General features: G+C 33.0%; 1 protein-coding gene across 1 annotated transcript; it reads left to right on the top strand.

Annotated features, from left to right (window-relative positions):
• Positions 1-2,609: 2,609 nt before the first annotated feature.
• Positions 2,610-4,230, top strand: LOC146949191 (putative glutathione S-transferase). The gene is made up of 2 exons (XM_085745259.1): positions 2,610-2,993; positions 3,735-4,230. Exons 1-2 carry the CDS (start codon positions 2,679-2,681, stop codon positions 4,071-4,073), a joined length of 654 nt encoding a protein of 217 aa, XP_085601385.1. The 5' UTR covers positions 2,610-2,678; the 3' UTR covers positions 4,074-4,230.
• The last annotated feature ends 17,454 nt before the right edge of the window (positions 4,231-21,684 follow it).

The following is a 21,684-nucleotide window of genomic DNA, read 5'->3' as shown; positions in this document are numbered from 1 at the left end:
AATTTATTTTTAATTGTTTTTCGCAGGGGGTAGGAAAATATCTTGGATTAAATCATATATTGTTTGCTTTAATAAGGATAAAAGAGGTATGAGTTATAGGAAGTTAAGGGAATTCAATATGTCATTGTTAGGTAAATGATGATGGAGGTTGAAGGAAGACCATTTAGAGTGTTGGCGCCAAGGTTTTGGGAATGTAGCCTTCTTGTTCACGCTGACGGTGGGAGGGGTTTGGTGTGGTGACATAATTTATTAAGTAATGGTTGCGGTGTTGGTACATTTGTAGGTAGTTAGATTGACGATAGTTGTGTGTGCAAGGTGGGTGATGGTAATTCCTTTTTATTTTGGCGGGATCCGTGGATGAAAGATGTTTGAAAGATAGGTTCAGTCGCATTTTTTAGCTTTCTGATAACAAGATGGCTACGATGGCTAAAATGGAGCATTTATGGTGTGGTGAGAGTGGAGAGGCTTGGAAGTAGCGCAAACCTTTACAAGTGTGGGAGAAAGAGCAGCTGAGGGAGTGTAGTGCTTGTTTGAACTCTATTATTTTGTAGGATGATGTTACTGGCAGGTGGCGGTGGAATCTTCACACTTCAATAGATTATTAGCAGTGCTTATAATTTTCTTCAATAAACTTCTACTAAACTCATCAATGAAGATGGCATCCATGTTTTTTGGCACAAAAATGTCCCTCTCAAAGTCAAGCTTTTTGTGTGGCGCCTCATTTTCAACCACTTACCAACAAACGACAATTTGGTAAAGAGAGGGGTACTTCCGGATACTTTTCAACAATGTGTGGGGGGGTGTGGTAATCTAGAGGACACCGCTCATCTACTTCTTCATTGCAATTTTTCAGTCAAATTTGGTTTGTCGTGTACGATTGGTTAGACTTTGTATTGGTTGTGTCATTTAATATTTTAGATCATTTAGCTCAGTTTGGTTCCTTCGAAGGATTTTCTAAACGCAAGAAAGACATAATTTGTTTAGTTTGGTTTTCTTCGGCTTGGGTTTTATGGAAAGAATGAAATGCAAAAATCTTCAAGAATTCACAAAATATTATCCACTACTTGTTTGACAACATAAAAGCACAATCTTTTGGTTGGTTGAAAGCGAAGCACGAAAATCTTGCCTTTGACTACCATTCATAGTGTACTAATCCATTACATTTCTTGTAATATTCATTTTATTTTCATTCAGAGGTGTTCCTTACCTTCTAATGTAACTTGATTTTTCTCTTTACTTTTCTCTAGCAAACCATATGTGCGGCAAGTAAAGAGGTTTGGTAATTGAAATTCCATTTTAACTTCTTCAAAAATAAATATTAATTTTTACTAAATTATATGTTATATTTTCCATCAAACTCATTATTTTACCATATTTTTTATTTTATTATTAATGAAAAATTACAATTTATAATTTGGATAATACAAAAACCAATTCAAATTAAACCTCGTTAAATTGTATTAGATTATATCAATTTATGTCCCATGAGCTTAGTTAAGTTGGTAAGGACAATGCATAATATGTGCAAAGTCTGGGGTTCGAACCCCGGACACCACAAAAAAAAAACGATTATATCAATTTATTTTAAATACTCATCCAAAACCAGACCAAACCATACTCATCCAAAACCAGACCAAACCGTTTATAAACTTATCCTTTGATCATTTTAAATACTCATCCAAAACCAGACCAAACCGTTTATAAACTTATCCTTTGATCAACCTATTATCCTTTGATCAACCTAATTTTTGCTTCAAAATCAATGCAAACCGCATTGCAAACACCCTAGTGAAAAACACTTCTGATTGCGTCTTCCAAATAAAATTCATTCTTGTTCTTGGGGCATACGTAAAATTCATTCTTGTTCTTGGGGCATACGTAAAATTAATTCTTGTTCTTGGGGCATACGATGTAATCTATTGCATCACACGTCGAGTTGTTGAATTCAAATTTCAAAGTTGACTTTGTGACATTTTTTGTTTTTAATTTCTAAAGCTTTTATTCTTTTCGACTGGTAAATACTCCATATAACTTTGTATTTTTTTTTATCTTTCGTGTTTTACCTATATTTATGTTATTGGCAAATTCATTCATTTTAAAATTAGACATTGTAATATAAGTGCTTATTTTGAATATTGAATAAAATCAAATATTTTATATATTACATAAATCAATTCCAATAATATAACAAAAGTTGGAGGGACTAAACAAAATAAAAAGGACCAAATTCTTTGTTTACAAAGACCAGAAACAAAAAGAATAACTACATCTAAAAAATTGTGAAATATTAAATACAACTACTAATATAAAAAGATAAATATTAAATGAAGAATAAAAAAGTTTTTAAAAAGTCTTCTTATAATTTCCTTCAAAAAAAAAAAGTCTTCTTATAATATGATCAATTGGACCAACCGAATAAATTATCATAACTATCTATAACCAGACCATACACGAAATAGTCTACACATTTTAATATTGCAATCTCTAGAAAAAATATTTCGTATGTTGAATTGCACAATCTAGGTTGCAAAGTTAAGATTGTCTGCATCTCTTCACAGTCTCTATTCCTTCCTATAAATAAAGGTTTTAACTCTTGTACTTTCTCACACATACATTTCTGTCTGCTTCCATAACAATCTATTCTATTCTCCTTTCTGTGTTATTCTCTCTAAATAGCCATGGCTGATGAAGTGATTCTGCTAAATTACTGGGCAAGTCCATTTGGCATGAGTGTCAGAATAGCCCTAGCTGAAAAGGGTATCAAGCATGAGCAAAAAGAAGAAGATTTAAGGAACAAGAGCCCTTTGTTACTTCAAATGAACCCTATTCACAAGAAAATCCCTGTTCTTATTCATAATGGAAAACCCATTTGTGAATCTTTAATTGCTGTTCAGTATATTGATGAAGTTTGGAATGAGAAATCTCCTTTGTTGCCTTCTGATCCTTATCAGAAATCACAATCTTTATTTTGGGCTGATTATATTGATAAGAAGGTATATAAATTGGTCTACATAAGTTTTTTCTTATATTTATAAAATATTATGAATCCTCTCAAAAAAAAAAATATTATGAATCAAGAGACGAGAATTTAGAAAAAAAAAAAGCTTATATTTTATATAATAAACCTATAAACTTTATTTTATCTTTTTTATAAAATTAGCTTATATTGGAGACTTATATGATGAGTGTTTAAGCTATAATCACTTAACTAATTAGGTATTAAGCTATTTGTACAAATTAGGGCCTTAATATGAATGAAATGTGTATGTCAATAATTTGAAGATAATTGAAATTGGGGGTACTTTTGTTTTAAACAAACGAATATTTATCATCATGCATGGTCACTATATTGGCAAGTATTGGTTCTTGGTGGCTGTTGTTTTTCCTTGTTACTCCCTTTGTCCCATTTAACTGATCATTTTGTTCATTTCACACTTATTAAGAAAAAATGTACAAGTGAAAGAAAAAGAAAAATAGTTTTAAGTGTCTTGTCAAGTATTGGTGCATCCCTTCTTATCATAAATGCAAAGTAGAATATATTGAATTGTGAGTGATAAAAGTGTATTAATTAGAATTATAGCTGGAAAAAAGTAATTATCATTGTACTAAAAAGTGAAATGAGTCAAAAAAATTGGAATTTTTTTTTTTTTTTTTACAAATGACTCAGTTATTAAGGGAATGAGATAGTATTGCATTTATGATCTAAGTGTGTGCAAATTCTCAATGTCAAATAGATATTTGACGTTGGAAGGAACCTTTGGGCCAAAAAGGGAGAAGAGCAAGAAGCTGCCAACAAAGAATTCATAGATGTCCACAAATTGTTGGAGCAAGAATTGGGAGACAAAATTTATTATGGAGGAGATAAGCTTGGTTTTGTGGATGTAGCACTTATTCCATACTACACTTGGTTTAAAAGTTATGAAACCTTTGGTAAGATCAGTCTAGAGAAGGAATGCCCTAAGTTCATTGCTTGGGCCAATAGATGTATGCAGATTGAGAGTGTTTCAAAGTCTCTTCCTGATCAGGATAAGGTCCATGACTTAATTGTAGAGCTGAGGAAGATGAGTTATTAAGTAGGTTGGAAATGTTAAGTGCATTACGACTTTGATCAAAAGTGTGACATTTGTTAAAATTATGATGGTTTATTGTGATTTGGTTATTCTCACGAATCCAAACATGTAATAAATGATTTAACTTTTCTATTCTAATGGAATAATTATTATTATTATTGTTATTATTATTATTATTATTATTATTATGTAATAAAAAGGCACTTATATGTGCCAAACGTTGAGCATTTTGTAAGAAAGTATTTTGAAATACACACTTGTGAATTGTGGTGGACTTTTTATGTTATAGTTGATCTTTTAATTGAATTTCTTATGCGTTGTTATGCACGGTGTTGTGTGAAACTATTTTATTGTATAGTAATTTGTCTTTTCATCTCCAACAAAGAAAACCCAAAAGTCAATAAAGTCAGAAATATTTGAGAGCTTTGATCTTCTCTGCAATGAGATTTCACTATTTTATTGGTCTTTAATTTGATATTCTCACTCAAAATTCCCAAACCTTTGGTCTTTAATTTTTCTAAAAGTTTCATTTTTTATTTCTCAAGATTGCAACATAAAATAATGCTTAAATATGGTTTAAACTTTGAGACGGATCGTTTTGCGTCTACCGAAATCGTTCACCGTCATAGGATAGTTGCATTGATCGTCTTGTACTGCGGTGTGGTCGCCTTGCAAAAAGAATTAATGTGAAACTTGCACGAAAATTTCTATGACAAAACACCTTGTGTTCCAATGCATTCGACTAGCGATTTTCCCAGTGTTGAACCAATTTAAACTTTCAAACAATTTTGTTTTTGAAGAAACCAAACAAGACCGTTGAAATCGGCATTCGAGAGAATCAAACTTGAGACCTTAATAGGGAGCACTCTCCAATGTCCCAAGTCATCGTCAACGAGCCAACCCAATTTCAAACAATTGTTTGATGAGATTTTATGTCACACAACAATATCTCCACCTTGACTTCAAATCAATGATGACGTCAATTTAACCATCAACCACCTTAGTGTTCTCTCCATCCTTGAATTACTCTTCAACAAAATTGACCAAGTCCAAGCAATACTTGAACCTTAATCTAGGTAATGACTTGGTAAGCCCATATGTTGGATTGTCTTATGAAACAACTTTTTGAACAACAATTTCTTTGAAGTCAACCATATCTCTAGCAAAGTGCAAATGAATGTTGTTCTTTATCCTCTCATGATACACTTGATGATTTATCAAATGGATAAAATTTTAGCTACCACAATGTATATGGACACATCCTTGAGTAATTTATAACTCCTCAATCATACCTTTTACCCATGCCTTCCTTGAACCTTTTAATAAGGGTCAAATAACCATATTGAAATAAAATTGTTCACAATTGTTCCGATTGTATGCCAAGTATTCTCTTTGCTAAGCTTAATTCTGTTTTCTCAAATCCATCATTAACTCTTTCCTTGAGCTTACACATAGATCCTTGCTAGATTTTGCCATCAAGATATCTTCCTTATATAAAAGTATGTAGAGAATGACTATCATGTCCTTTTTCAACATATATAAGTACAACTATCATACTTGTCATAAAATTGGTCTTCAAAATAAACTCATCAATTCAAGGATTGCCTCATACATGACCAAATACATCGCAATGCAGTGTTGCTGCCTTGCCAAAAAGCAGTTCCAAACTGCTCAAAAACTTCTTCAACAAAACACATTGTGATCCAATGCATCCGCCTAACTATTTTTTTAGTATTGAACAAATTAATTTCAAACAATTGCTTAATGATATTTGAAGTCATGCTCAACAATAACCATAAAATTAAATGTCAAATAAAGATCAATTGATTGTGATACGATTCCCAACTCCAAAGTAGCAAAAACCAATAATAGAGTGAAAAAAAATCTAGCAGTATAGCCAACTTCCATCCAAACCACCTAAAACCCTGTACCACACTAGAATGGCGAGCTCACAAAATACGAAAAGATGGGATCCAGATTCTATAACTTTAGGGCGGGAAAAGTTATGTAACTTTGGAACAATTTCGAACGTTAGATGCATCCCATGGTCCACTCCATATTTGTATTAAAAAACAAAGTCATGTAGAGTGATCCATTTAGCAAACCATATCAAACCCGTTTCCTCAACCCATCCCACCTTCCACGACCGTCTTCCTTCAGCCAGCCGTCGTACACCGTGCGCCGCCGTAACCTCCATCTGTCTCGCCGTGCGCCGCTTCCTATAACCACCACCGTCCATATCGCCGTCGGATCTGTATTGCTGCGCACAGAGAAGTAAATTGATTAAAATTGTATATTTTGGGTTGAAGACAAGAGGATTTGCAGATTTGATTTTCCATGTACATAGACTGAGACTTTAGAAGATTAAAAGTGTTGAATGTTTGTAGTGGAAGGGAAGGAATCTAAGATGGAGAAGAAACTCAGATTTGGGGGAAGGAGTTATTTTCAATGTCCTCTTCTATGAACAAATTTGTCAAGAAAATCAAAATCTGAAAAAATCTTATTATTATTATACAAATTTGTGAACAAATTGAATGAAACGTGAACGGAGGGACGGTCGGTACTCTGAAGGATGGTCGACGGCGAGGGCGCGGTGGACAACCATCGTGGAGGCAGTTGAAGGTTGAAGGCAGCAGTTTGTGAAGAAATGGGTTGTGGTACAAGTGTCGGGTTTTGTGAAATGGATTTCAATTTTTTGTTTTGTTTTTCTAACAAAAAAAGGTTGGGACATGTGTGAAGTTCTAAACCAGGAGATTAAATCAACGGTCAAGATTGAACAAAGTTACATAACTTTTCCCACAAAAAAGTTATGGAATCCGGATCCAAAAAGATGGATCACTGACTCTTGATGTAAGCCACATAACATGCATGTTGCTTTAGATATGTTGTGGATAACCCTATGACACCTAAAATTTTCCCTTTTTCGAGTCTTATCCAATATAAGTAGTCATGAAAAGATGATGGCCTTTAATGTGGTCATAATCCACCATATGATACCAATGATTTGTAGCATATATTTCAAAAGACCCCTCATTGTAGGTACGTTTTCTGATAGCATCAAGTAGGCTCGGCTCATTGTATTGATTCCTTGTACCATGTACCCATGATCAAGTGTTTCCCACCAGAGACATATATGTCTTGTTTTATAGGGTCAATATTTCCTTCACCAACTGCTCTTCTCACAAAATATATCTTATAAAAAATATTTTTTTGTTGAATTTTTTTATCAATAAAAGTTTAGATTAGAGGAGACACATCTTTATTGCAAAATTAAAGATCAAACTATCAATCTCATTGATAAAAAAATTTATCAACGAATATTTAGATTGAAGGAGACACGTGTCTCTTTATCCCTTCTTATTATGTTTGTTAGGTAAAATTTCGGTTTATTGATACTTATGCATGCACCATATATCAATAACTAACAAGAGATGGAAGAGGCATGTCCACTACAAGAAAACTGCAATTTAGCGTTAGTCTAAAACCCACGCTAACATGGTTAAAATGGACGCTAACAGTGATTTAGCGTTGAATTAGCGTCGGTGTCGGGGCAAATGCTAAAAAATTTGAAGCTACTGGGTAGCGTCGTCCTCTTGCCATCCAAGGCTAATTTAGCGTTAGTTTATCCAAGTTTACAATCGACTCTAAACTCAGCCGAGCTTTAAATTCAACATTCAAAAGTCAACCAAATCACTTAGAGTCAGTGTAACTGACGCTAGTTTGAACATTTAGAGTCAGATTGTCTGACATTAAAGTCAACTTCATACAAGTCAACCAAAGTGTATGGAGTCGGCCACACCAATGCTATAGTCATTTCAATCTTATAGAGTCGGTTTAACCGACGCTAAAGTCTGGGAAAAAAATAATAAACCCACAGATTCGACATATATCAAATTTAAAAAAACACATCAAATCAACCTCAAACAGTCATAATGCATTCACATAACAATGGCGTTTAACGGTTGTTCTAATGGTACAAATTTGTCTAAAAGTACAAAATAACAATTATAAATATTAGATAAAATCATTCCCCATAAACTGATAATGCATTAACATAACAAATATATTCAGAGCAACAAAGTCATTCCAATACTACAAATCTGTTCGAAACTCTAATGAAGACTTAACGACTACAAGATCAAGAATTGTTATCCATTGAGTGGTTGTCCCAACCATCATCATAATGAGAATGTGAAGGAGGAAGGTTTTTCACATACCTACATATCATCATCAACAACAAAAAATTACCAAGACAACAACAAATTAATGACTTAATAGCTGGTCAAAAATTTATAATCCAAAAAAAACAAAATTTACTGAACTAAAAACATAAAAGATCATGAAAACACACAATGGAAACAAGAAATATGATAAACAAGCTATTTACTTCCTACAAAGTTGTCATATTCTATCAATTTACTTCATACAAACTAATTTCTCTTCACTTATACTTACCCCAAATTTTTGATGTAGTATCAAAAGTAAGTATTTTTGTTATCGTCTCCACAGAGACTGCTGCGATATTCTAAGTCGTTCAACAATCAATGTTGTTCTGAGCTAAGGTTTCACAATATTTTGTTTCATAAGCTATAAAACTACAAAATTATAAAAGGTTTGAGAGTTAACTGGGAAATGATTATGCTGGGATTAAACTTCATCAACCTAACTTATATGTATTCTCATGGTTAGTGTTGCGGATTCTAATTATCAATTGATATTATCACATATTGCTCGGCAACATCATTCGTGTCCAAATGATTTCGTGATTTCTATTGGGTCATTCAATCGTCGATATCCCAAACTATTAAACGATCTGATAGTCGATTGTATCATTGTATAGCTGATTCCCAAGCTATTAAACGATACAAAAGCTTTGGGTTCCAATATTCAAAGTGATTATCAAAACCTAAATTCCATGTCTAGAACAAAAGCTTTGATAGAAGATTATTTTAACCTAGATTCAAAAGGTATTTTTCAATACAAATCAAATTCATAAGATTAAAAGCATGGAAAACAAGAATAACCTCAGCATCATGAGATAATTAAAATCAAACAACATCATAATCAAAGGGAATACATACTAGTAGAGTTGATTACATTTAATCCTAACAAAAAAGAGTCTAGATACTCATTGTCATGGTAACCTTACAAGGAGAAAAGAAGAGATGGAATGGAATCAAACCATGATGTCTCAATGATCTTGTGAATCTCTTCAATCCTTGTGCTCCTTGCTCCTTAAAGGCTTGTTTGTTTTGGATGATAGTTCAAGGAAAGATTGAGTAAGGATAGAAAGAAGAAGTGTAACACCCCGTTTTTCCAACATAAAAATTTCATAATAAAAATCAGAGTAATTCAACTTAAACGGAATGTCACATTCTTTTTCTAAAAACATAAACTGAATAAATAAATATTTATCCTTCAAAATCCAATACCATATTATTTTAAACTTCGCAGCGGAATAATTTCAACAACTTAAATAATCTTTGGCACAAGGGCCTCAATAGAAAATCTCATAAAACTTAGTTCAACATCAATTCTTGAAAGATTCATAAAGTAATACGTAAGGAACAGAAAGTAAAGACATAATCCCATCCCGCTACGTATCAGAGCACCTAAGACACACTTGTGAGGAGTTCACTCATGACCGCAACTAATCTTGGTTACCTGCAAGTTACCCATACGAAGAGCAACATTTTCAAGCAAAGGGGTGAGATTTCACCAACAACAATATTAAGCATATAATTCATCAATCACATTTAACAACTTAAACTTCATTAACTAGTATAATTAATCTTCCTACATTAGTCATAAACTTCATCTTATATTATCATAATAAATAATCATAAACATCATATATCATCTTAATCATAACATCATATATCACCTTAATCATAACATCATATATATCATCATAAATATCACAAACATCATCACGTATCATCATTAGTAAACATGTAGCATCTTATCATAAATCACATAGCATCATATCATAAATCACATAGCATCTTATCATAAACAACTTCATAATCAATCATCATAAGCAACTTCATAATCAATCATCATAAACATCATAATCATTCATCATATTAAGCATCATAATCATTCATAAAGCACTTCATTAATAGCTCATCAACTTGACATCTTAACATCTTAACAACTCGACAACTTGACATCTTAACATCTTAACAACTCGACAATTTGACATCTTAACATCTTAACAACTTCGACTCGACTATGCAACTTCAACTTCTCAAATCATCTTGACAAATGCAAATGCATGTGGTACCATTCTAGGGGATAAGCCCTCATCGTCGTGGTTGAGCATAAATATACTCATAGGGCATAAGCCCTCATCGTCGTGGTTGAGCAAAAGCTCCATCGTCGTGGTTGAGCAAAAGCTCCAGGGCATGAGCCCTCATCTTTAAATGAGCATGCATGGACTCAACATCTTAAGTCTTAGAAACTTCATGAACATCTATGACATCTTAACATCTTGACAACATAACATCTTAACAACTTGATTACTTCATAACGACTCGACGACTTAACAACTCTTATCATCTTAACGTCTTAACATCTTAACATCTTAGCATCTTGACAACATATGGATAACATAAATAATTCATGTCATATCATAATATAACAATATCAAATGATAATAAACAACATCTTAAAACATCATATTCATCAATCATAAACAACATCATATAACATCGTATTTAAACATCAACAATAATTCACTATGTATCTTTGTAAAAACATAATAAATTATCCACAACATATTTTCATGTCAAACCAAATCTACTGGAAAGATATCACAAATATCAACAACTTTCATGTTTACAACAAAGATCAATTCAAAACAGAAACATATGAACAAAACGCAAAAACATGAAACAGAGAATGCTGTCACTGTGCAATTCCGCTGAGACCTCCCTGTAGTATTTTCATCATAACTCAAAGACCAAACATCATTTTCACGTCAAACCAAAGTCACTAGAAAGCTAACAAAATTATCTAAAACTTTCATGTTTACGCCTAAGACCAATTTTGTACCGATCAATACCAGTTTTCATTTTAAATTCAGAAAAGTTGTTCTAAAAGTCCATAAAAATTCACTGTGACCTACGTGCAGTAATTTGACCATAACTCAAGTTCTATAAATCGTTTTGACGTGAGACCAACAGCATTATGCAGATTTTCTTCAAGTTTCACCTAATCTCATGGTTCTAACCTCAAAACTACTTCCAATAATCATCTTATGGATTATCTAAGGTCTGTACACCATTTCTACATCAATTCAACAAGTTTTCATCATCTAATCATCAAATCTCTCTCAAAACCCTAATTCTCAAATTCTCATAAACTCAACCTACAACATGTTAAATCTAATTATCAGAATTACAGACTTAATATTACCGAAAGTTAGTCTCACCCTTTACCTAAGAATTATCGATTGGCAGCCCTTCTATCTTCTCTTTGTCTTCTCTTTGTCTTCTCTTCTCTTCTCTCTAAACCTTGTTTTCTCCAAAAACTGATCGTACGTTCTATGTCTTTCTAAACCTAACTTCTTTTATTTATAACCCCTCATCTAATTTCTCTTACACCTCAAAATTACTCTTTTCCTCATAATCATATTTATTTCTAAATTAAATATATATCTCTCCCACTTAATAATATTAATACACCAAATAACAAATATACATCTTCACTGAATAACATATATATTTCCACACAAAATAACAAATATATTTCTACACTAAATAACATATATATTTCTACACAAAATAACAAATATATTTCTACACCAAATAACATATATATTTCTACACAAAATAACAAATATATCTCTACATCATATAACAAAAATATTTCTACACAAAATAACCCCACAACTTAATATTTATTTTATTTTCGAATCTTATTTTATTAAACAATAAAATAAGTCACAATGTCTCATAAATTTCTCTAAAATCATATAAATCACATAAATCTTATAAATCACACTAATCATATAAATATATTCTAAAACTCATTTAAAATAATTAAATAATCGAAACGGGCGTTACAAGAAGGATTGACAATCTTTCCATAGTTTGGAACAACCTTGAAAAGGGAAGGAAAGACACTGATGGCTGGGTCCCACACAAAAATTGTTTATAGCTCTATACCAGACGGAAAGCATGGAGAAAGCACTGTTTAGAGCGAAATTACAGAAATGCCCCACAAATGTAAATGATTTTCAATGTTACATTAAAATATATTAAATTAAAATTAAAATATACTATGTAATGAAGTAACTTTTTGCTGTTGTGTTCTATCGAAATAAAATAAATGTTCAATTATGTAGTTTTATATTATTAGTAAAATTACAATCTTAAATCACTTATATATACCATCTTTTTATAGGGTTACTCAAAAAAAATCATCTTTTTATAGGGATATTACAGTCATTTTATTAAATATAAATCTTTCTTTCCTTCTACTTTCACTCATACCAAACAACTAAAAAATCGTCTCACTTTCCACTCACTTTCTACTCACTTTCTTTCCTCTAACAATCATTCCTTTTACTTTCTTTCCTTCAACTTTCCTTTATCATCCAAACAGAGCCTAAGGGTCTCTCTGAATTTTCCCCTGTTTTTCTCTCCGTAGAATAGCATAATATCTAATAATAATGTTTCTGAAATGAGAAGAAGACCAGAAATCTCAGCCATAAGGTTCATTGCCAAATTTTGTTTTCCAATTTACTTATATAGAGTGTTCCATCCATTTACATTTCTAGAACTTGCGATTTTTCTCTATTGTTGATTGATCTTTGTCATTAGCACACTGAGGCAAAAGTGCTTGGTCCTGTGAGCCTTTTGAAGCCTACCCTGATTTTAATTGTTATATATTATCCATTTCTTAGCCAATTTGAGCCGGTAGGATTAGAACTTTTTGTTCGGTGACAAACTACATTACAAGCTTAGAGACTTTTAGGACTTGTCCCTCATTGTTTTTTCTGAGTTAGGCATTGTAGAGTGTTGCTAAAGATTAAGTTTGGGGTTGCTATTGGAATTTGCAACCAATTATGTTTGGGGTGGGGGTACTAGAGAATAAGAGAACAAAGAATGAACTTTATCATGAAAAATACACACAAAAATGGTGTATCAAAAAAAAAAGAGAAAAAATGAAATTGAATGATGAAAAAGGGACAAAACATTGAAAATCCGAGTAAAATCAAACTCGATTGTCCCTAATGTTAAAAATATTCTCTAGTACCTTTGCATTGATTGTTGTTTCATAAGGTGAATGAATGAAGGATTGAATGATGTGCTTTAACTTCCGTAGGAATGCCTAACTCAAATTTTATGTAGCCTACTTATCCAAATATTATCCCACCTTCACCTAAGCCTCGTTTTAACCCTTAAAGACCTCAAAGTGTGCATTGACATTGATTTTGATTGACGTTTAGAAACTTTTCAAGCGTATGGTAATATGTAGATTGCATGTCGACTGTGAACCCTATTCAAATTGTTGCGTGGAGTTGTGAATTGGTGGATGCGAACAAGTCAAACTAGCTCATCTTTAGCTAGTAAGGTGTTGAACTTTTTGGTGGTATCACTTGATCAGGTAGTTGTTATTTTACTGTCGACTGTCAATATTGCAAATAAATTCCTTGAGGACAAGGAATGGTTTAAGTTTGGGGTTGTGATGACATGCTGTCATTACGTAATTTTTAGGACTTATTTTGACATTTTGATAGAGTTCTAAACAATATAAAGTATCCAGGAGATGTTAAAAGCAACAAAATTTGAAGAACTGGAAGCTGTCAATCGTATTGCGATTTTCACCATCGCAATACGATTTCTTGAAGTCAGAGAGCATGTTTTTGAAGGAGCTGGATCGCAATACGATCCATCCAATCGTGATACGATTTCAAGAAGGGCTTTGAAGTAAATTAGGGTTTAATGAAGCCATCGTGGTACGATTGTGCCATAGTGGTACGATTTTGGGCGATCCAGATTTGCCTATTTAAGCTGAAGTCAGTCTCAAACAAAGGGGATTACGATTTTGGAGAGCTAAAGTGCGATTTTAACACCCAGAAAGCTGCAGCGGAGAGGATTTCATCATCTCTAACCCAGTTTATGTATGTTTTAATTCTTTCATTGATTATGCTATTTGTAAACTCAATTATGAGTAGCTAAATCTCTTAGAGATTAGGTCAGAGATGAATCTATGTAACCCTAATTGATCATATGTTGCTGTGAAACTCTATTAGTTATTAATGAGTTTCTAGTCTTTTTTCAATTCAATTGTTCTTAATGCTTTTTATATCCTGATCAAATATAAACATGATTTTGTGAGAACGAATGACTACTGACCATAGCTTTCGACTTAGACCTAATTGAATTGTTCTAATAAACATGGTTAGTCTAGGAATGGATAATCGTTTGTTAGTGATATTAGGTTAACGTTCATAAAACCTTCAAGGATTATTAGACCACCTAAGGAATTAGGGGCTGTAGTTTAAGAAGAGGGTCCTAACTCAAGGGATTGATTAGGGCTAATTTGTTAACTATCGTGAAACTAGAGAATCATTAGTAATAATAGGTGCAGTAACCAATTAGGGGAAACATAGAGGATTTGACAGACCTAATCTCATCTCTCTCCATATTTTCTTAATCAAATCTATTTTCTTTTATTTGATTTCATAAAATCAAACCAAATCTACTGCCTAGTGGCAAACCAAAATAAACTTTACACATCCTATTTCTATAACGCAATTGAATTATTGAAGTTAAAAACAGTCCTCGTGGGATCGATATTTTTACTACTTCGATAGTATTTGGTGCACTTGCCAAACGTCTATCAATGGGTGATAATAATTCCCTTTTATTTTGTGGGATTCGTGAATGGAAAGTGTGGCTTTGAAAGATAGGTTCAATCCCATTTTTTAGCTTTCTGATTACAAGATGGCTACGATGGCTGAAATGGAGCACTTATGGTGTGGTGAAAGTGGAGAGGCTTGGATGTGGCGCAAGCCTTTACGGGCGTGGGCGAATGAGCAGCTTGTTGGAACAAAATGTGTTTAACAATGAGCCTTTGAGAGTTTTGATGATAACAAGGTATTAAAAATTGTCAATTGGACAAGCTAATATTTGTTCAAGTGTACAGGACCATAGCCAAAAATTTGACATCTTAAATAGGTTCTGGATGAACAAAAGAGAGCTAAGGAATCAACAAAAAGGAAGCTTAAAGCATCTGAAGAGAAGTGCTCCTGAAGACAAAGTGCTCCTGAAGTGATGACGTCATCAGAAGCAAGTTCATCAGAAGCAAGTTCATCACCAGAAGCTGAAGTTCATCAGGAGATGCAAGACTTAAAGCTTCAAGGGTTGTTCAATGGATTTTAACTCGTCTAAGAATTGCAGAAAACTGGAAGTGTAAAGCAACGGTCATTTTGAAAGGATTTGAAGGCATTGGATGCTTGTTCTTTAAAGAGCATTGACAAAGTACAATTGTACGAAGTGTACAACCACTACCTCCAGTACTCTGTTTTTGTCTCTGCTACAAGACAAGAAAAACAGCTCTGCCTGCAACGATGTTCCCTCTCAACTTGAATGGATTTGAAATTGATCCTTCATAGGAAAATAACCATATCAGGCAAAAGATCATTGGTGATTGATCAAAGCTTCAAACGACTCTTTTTGATGTGTTGACAATTCACAACGTCTCTTTCACACCTCTATATAAAGGAGTGAAGACTTAGAGATTGGCAAGGACTGAACAACAATTTACAAGTGCCAAAACTCTGCTGAAATTGTTCTGCATTCAAAGTTTTCTTAGAATTTCTTTTTCAAAGTTCATATCTTAGAAATTCTAGAGTCTTAAGAGTCTGTATCTGATTTGTATTGTGAACACCACTGATTGTATATCAAGTGTTCAACCTCAAACATTTTCTTTGTAATTCTGTTTGATTAGAAGTCTCTTGCAGTTGTGCTTGAGCATTAGAAGTCTCTTGATTGTGTTCAGGAGCATAGGAAGTCTCTTGCAGTTGTGCTTGAGCAGTTTGAAGTCTCTTGCTAAGTTTAACAGTGAGCAGTTGTAATCAGATATTACATTATAGTGAACTCTCCTTGGAAGTGCAAGGTGTAACACCCTAATTCTATTAAAGCAATAAAACATGCGAATATAGCAAATATTCAAGAATTAGACGCTACGTCTAAAGAAAATCGTCAACAGTCATGCATATATATATAATATCTCATCAGTCACAGCGGATATAACCATACATCTCTAAATCAAAACAATACATATACCATGGTCAAACATCAACATCAACATAAAATCCTCGAAAGTCGCAACAACGAGTACATCTCAACATAAGTAAAATCCAACAAAAGTAAAGGGACACTGACTCGACCTAAACAGAGCCCTAAACTATAACTCCAAAGTGATAGTGGAGGCTAACTCCAGCTTTCCAAGCACTCACCGCAAGCGGACTACTCATGCACAACGTCTACCCATCCATACAGACAGGTAGGCAGTCGAAACCACTGGAGGTTAGCATTACATCAATCATAATCAATATAATTAACTTGACATAAATAAACAGTTCAATTCTCAATTAGTCATCATGAACATTTAAAAATCCACATTCACATTCATATAACAACCTCAATCATTACAAGTGTATAATCATTTAGCACACTCATCATCATCATTCATCATTCAATACAACAATCAAGACTCATGCAATGTGATATGTCTAAACTCGACACATACATGCATGTGGTACCAAATCACCTCAAGGTCGTCACCTTCGCTGCAACAAAAACATCGTAATCACCTCAATTGGATATAAAATCCGCCACCATCAGTCATGAATGCATGAACATATGACTCGACTACAATGCATATGTTCACACAAACAAATCACCTCACCATCACCAATATTTAGTATATATGCGATTGACAACAATTCACCACACTTGACATATATACAATCACCAACGACATCCATAATTCAATCAACATATAGTTGTCACATATATACATAATCAAACATCTCCACAAAAGTCATATCAACTATCCACAAAGGATTCATAGAGCAATCGGCTTTTAAAAACATTATCAACAAAGTTCGTCTCTCAAAATCACAACATTAGAAATAATCGAGCATTTAAGCCAAAACTAAGTTAACAAGTTCCAATGCCTCAACTAAGTATACCTCTAGGCCACATGTGGGTGCAGTAGAGGGTACCTTGGCGTTTCACCGGCCAAGTGTGACGAAATCATGAAAAACTCAAAGTTCGTCTCACTTTATCACTTTTTACAAAAATTCTCATTTTCAAAGCAAAACAAGTTAAGACTTGATGAAACCAATCACAACCATTTTTAGAAATCATATAAACATTATATAACATTAATCCTACTTCAAATTCCGGAGAAAAACGAGTTTTCGGAAAAATCGACGTTTGGACCGTTTTTCAAAAGTTTGATTTCAATTCATAAACCAAATCCAATTCAATGCAATTGAAGTTCCAGTAGGATTAAGTGTATAAACAGAGGTTAAACAAGTCAAATGAAACATTTTAGAAGTCTCGGATTGGTCCCCAAGTGCACGAAACGAAAAATCAAAGGTGGCTGAACCTGTGCAGGTTCGCTTAAGCGAAGCCCCTGTTCGCTTAAGCGAACTCAAGTCAGAACCAACATGTTGGTTCGCTTACGCGTTTGCTTAGCGTTCGCTTAAGCGAACCTTCATGGTTCTGCATCAAAAATGTTACGGGTTCTACCCCTTTTCACCCCAAAATCCCAATTTTGATCATCCCAAACCCCAAAACTCAATCCCAAAGATGTTTATAGGTCATATATGTTTCAAAACACTTAAACATGCATACAACTTGCAATCACAACATCAATTCATCAAAATTCACCAATTCACCAAACTTTTACAACTTTCAACAACAACAACAATTCTCATCACCAATTCATCAAATCATGATACCCAATGCATCAATTCATCAACAACACATGTTAAAACAACAACAACAACACTTGAACATGATTTCATCAACAATTCAACAACCACAACATTATTCATCATCAATTTCACCGAAAACCCATCATGTTCATATATACCCATTTTCAACATACAAATTCAACAATAGCAACACAATTATCATTCAATTCATGCATATAATCATATCATCATAGTTAAGCACAAATTTCTACAACAAGATCCCAATTAATAACTTAAGCAAGAATTAGGGATAAACTACAACTATTAATTATGCTTGAATTCTAACCCTCTTACCTTAATTCTTCAAAATCAACACTAAGGCTTCACTTTAGCTCCAATCCTAGCTCCAACCCTTGAAGCTTGACCTCCCTCTAGCTTTCTCTAGATTCTTCTCTTCAAACCCTTTCTTTCTCTCTATCTCTATCTCTTCTCAATTGCAAATGTTGGCGAAAAACCCTATTTCTTTACTAACAAGAATTTATATAGGTTCACCTAATTGGGCTTAACTCACAACACCTTAATGGGCCTAACCCATTTCTATTCTAACCCAAAATGTTACTACTTACTTAACGGTAAAATGTAATACGAACGATCACCTACCGGTAATAAAATAAATTTACTACAACTCCCTAACACTTAGTAAAATAACAACTCTCACTAAGCACTAAAAATAATCTTCAGCAAAATTACAAAATTACCCCTACTCTCAAAATGACCAAAATGCCCCTAAGTCCAAAATGACTAAAATACCCTTCTATCACCGAATTCTACAAATCCCAACCAAAAATACACACAGAGGCAAATAATCACATAAGAGCACTTATAACACACATAAATAAAGAATAAAATAAATCTAGCGAAAAATCGGGCTGTTATACAAGGGGGGACAAGACTACTTCCGGTTTGTGGAAGGAACCTGTATAATTGCTTTGTGTCTTTCTTCTTTCTCTCTCTCTCTCTCTCTCTGTTTTTATCCACTGCAAGCTAGTCCTGAACTTCACTTCAGAAGCAGAACTCTATTTGCTTCTGATCAGTGTTTTCAGCTTAGGAGAAAACGAAGAAAAAGCTAACACAATTCAACCCCCCATTCTTGTGTTTTTCTCACCTTCACAGCTGAGGGAGTGTAGTGCTTGTTTGAACTCTATTATTTTGCAGGATGATGTTACTGAATGATGGCGGTGGAATCTTCACACTTCAAAATCTTACACTGTCAGCCGTGCTCATAATTTTCTTCAACAAACTTCTACTAAACTTATCAATGAAGATGACATCCATGTTTTTTGGCACAAAGATGTCCCTATCAAATTCAAGCTTTTTGTCGGCGCCTCCTTTTCAACCGCTTACCTACAAACGACAATTTGGTAAAGAGAGGGGTACTTCCGGATACTTTTCAATAATGTGTGTGTGTGTGGCCGGCCGGCCGGGGGGGTGTGGTAATCGAGAGGACACCTCTCATCTATTTCTTCATTGCGATTTTTCGTCAAATTTGGTTTGTCGTGTACGATTGGTTACGCTTTGTATTGGTTACACCATTTCATATTTTAGATCATTTACCGCAGTTGGTTCCTTCGGAGGGTTTTCTAAACGCAAAAAAGACATAATTTGTTTAGTTTGGTTTTCTTTGGCTTGGGTTTTATGGAAAGAATGAAATGCAAAAATCTTCAAGAATTCACAAAATATTATCCACCACTTGCTTGACAACATAAAAGCACAATCTTTTGATTGGTTGAAAGCGAAGCACAAAAATCTTGTTTTTGACTACCATTCGTAGTGGACTATTAATCCATTAAATATGGTTCTTTTTATTTCTTCATTGCGATTTTTCCGTCAAATTTGATTTGTCGTGTACGATTGGTTACGCTTTGTATTGGTTACACCATTTAATATTTTAGATCATTTACCTCAGTTTGGTTCCTTCGGAGGATTTTCTAAACGCAAAAAAAGACATAATTTGTTTAGTTTGGTTTTCTTCGGCTTGGGTTTTATGGAAAGAATGAAATGCAAAAATCTTCAAGAATTCACAAAATATTATCCACCACTTGCTTGACAACATAAAAGCACAATCTTTTGATTGGTTGAAAGCGAAGCACAAAAATCTTGTTTTTGACTACCATTCGTAGTGGACTATTAATCCATTAAATATGGTTCTTTTTATTTCTTCATTGCGATTTTTCCGTCAAATTTGATTTGTCGTGTACGATTGGTTACGCTTTGTATTGGTTACACCATTTAATATTTTAGATCATTTACCTCAGTTTGGTTCCTTCGGAGGATTTTCTAAACGCAAAAAAAGACATAATTTGTTTAGTTTGGTTTTCTTCGGCTTGGGTTTTATGGAAAGAATGAAATGCAAAAATCTTCAAGAATTCACAAAATATTATCCACCACTTGCTTGACAACATAAAAGCACAATCTTTTGATTGGTTGAAAGCGAAGCACAAAAATCTTGTTTTTGACTACCATTCGTAGTGGACTATTAATCCATTAAATATGGTTCTTTTTATTTTCATTCAGAAGTGTTCCTTACATGTTTGTGTTGTAACTTCTCTTTACTTCTCTTTGGCACACCTTGTGCCGGGTGAGTTAAGAGGTTTGGTTATTGCAATTCAATTTTAACTTCTTCAAAAATAAATATTAATTTTTACTAAATTATGTTATATTTTCCATCAAACTCGTTATTTTACCATATTTTTATCATTTTATTATTAATGAAAAATTACAATTTGTAATTTGTATAATCCAAGAATCAATTCAAATTAAACCTTATTAAATCCAATTGGCATCGCGTCTTCCAAACAATTGATCTTGGGGCATTATAAAAATTCATTCTTGTTCTTGGGGCATACGATGTAATCGATTGCATCACACATCGAGTTGTTGAATTCAAATTTCAAAGTTGACCTTGTGACGTTTTTTGTTTTTAATTTCTACAGCTTTTTTTCTTTTCGACTGGTAAATATGTGTAACTTTTTATTTTTGATCTTTGGTGTTATACCTATATTTATGTTATTGGCAAATTCATTAATTTTAAAAATAATTGTAACAAAAAAAATCAATTTCAATAACATAACAAAAGTTGGAGGGACTAATAAAAATAAAAAGGTTTACAAAGACCAAAAACAAAATCACGTTTGCAAAAAGAATACTCCCTCTGTCCTATAATAGATAACCTTTTGACAATGTGCATTATTGATCTAATATATTTTGACCATATTTTTCTATTAATATACAAAATTAAATAATGTTATATAAGATGTTGGATTCGTCTTAATGAATATTTTTAAAATATTATATTTTCATAATTTTTTCTAATAGAGAATTAAAAATATTAAAGATAAAAAAATATACATTTGTATGTGTGACAAGGTCAACTGTATCACTTAATATGGGATGGAGGGAGTAACTACTTCTAAAAAATTGTGAAACATTAAATACAACTACTATAATTAAAAAGATAAATATTAAATGAAGAATAAAGAATTTTTTTAAAAATCTTCTTAAAATATGATCAATTGGAATTTGTAGTATGGCATATTGTGGGACCAACCGAATAAATTATCATAACTAACCTATTACCAGCATACACGAAAATAGTCTACATATTTTAAT

Source organism: Medicago sativa, chromosome 2, assembly GCF_051527215.1.
Source record: "Medicago sativa cultivar Bolivia chromosome 2, Bolivia_mono, whole genome shotgun sequence".
Taxonomy (NCBI): Eukaryota; Viridiplantae; Streptophyta; class Magnoliopsida; order Fabales; family Fabaceae; genus Medicago; species Medicago sativa.
Note: the sequence above shows the minus strand (reverse complement) of the source record. Positions and strands in the feature narration are given on the sequence as shown.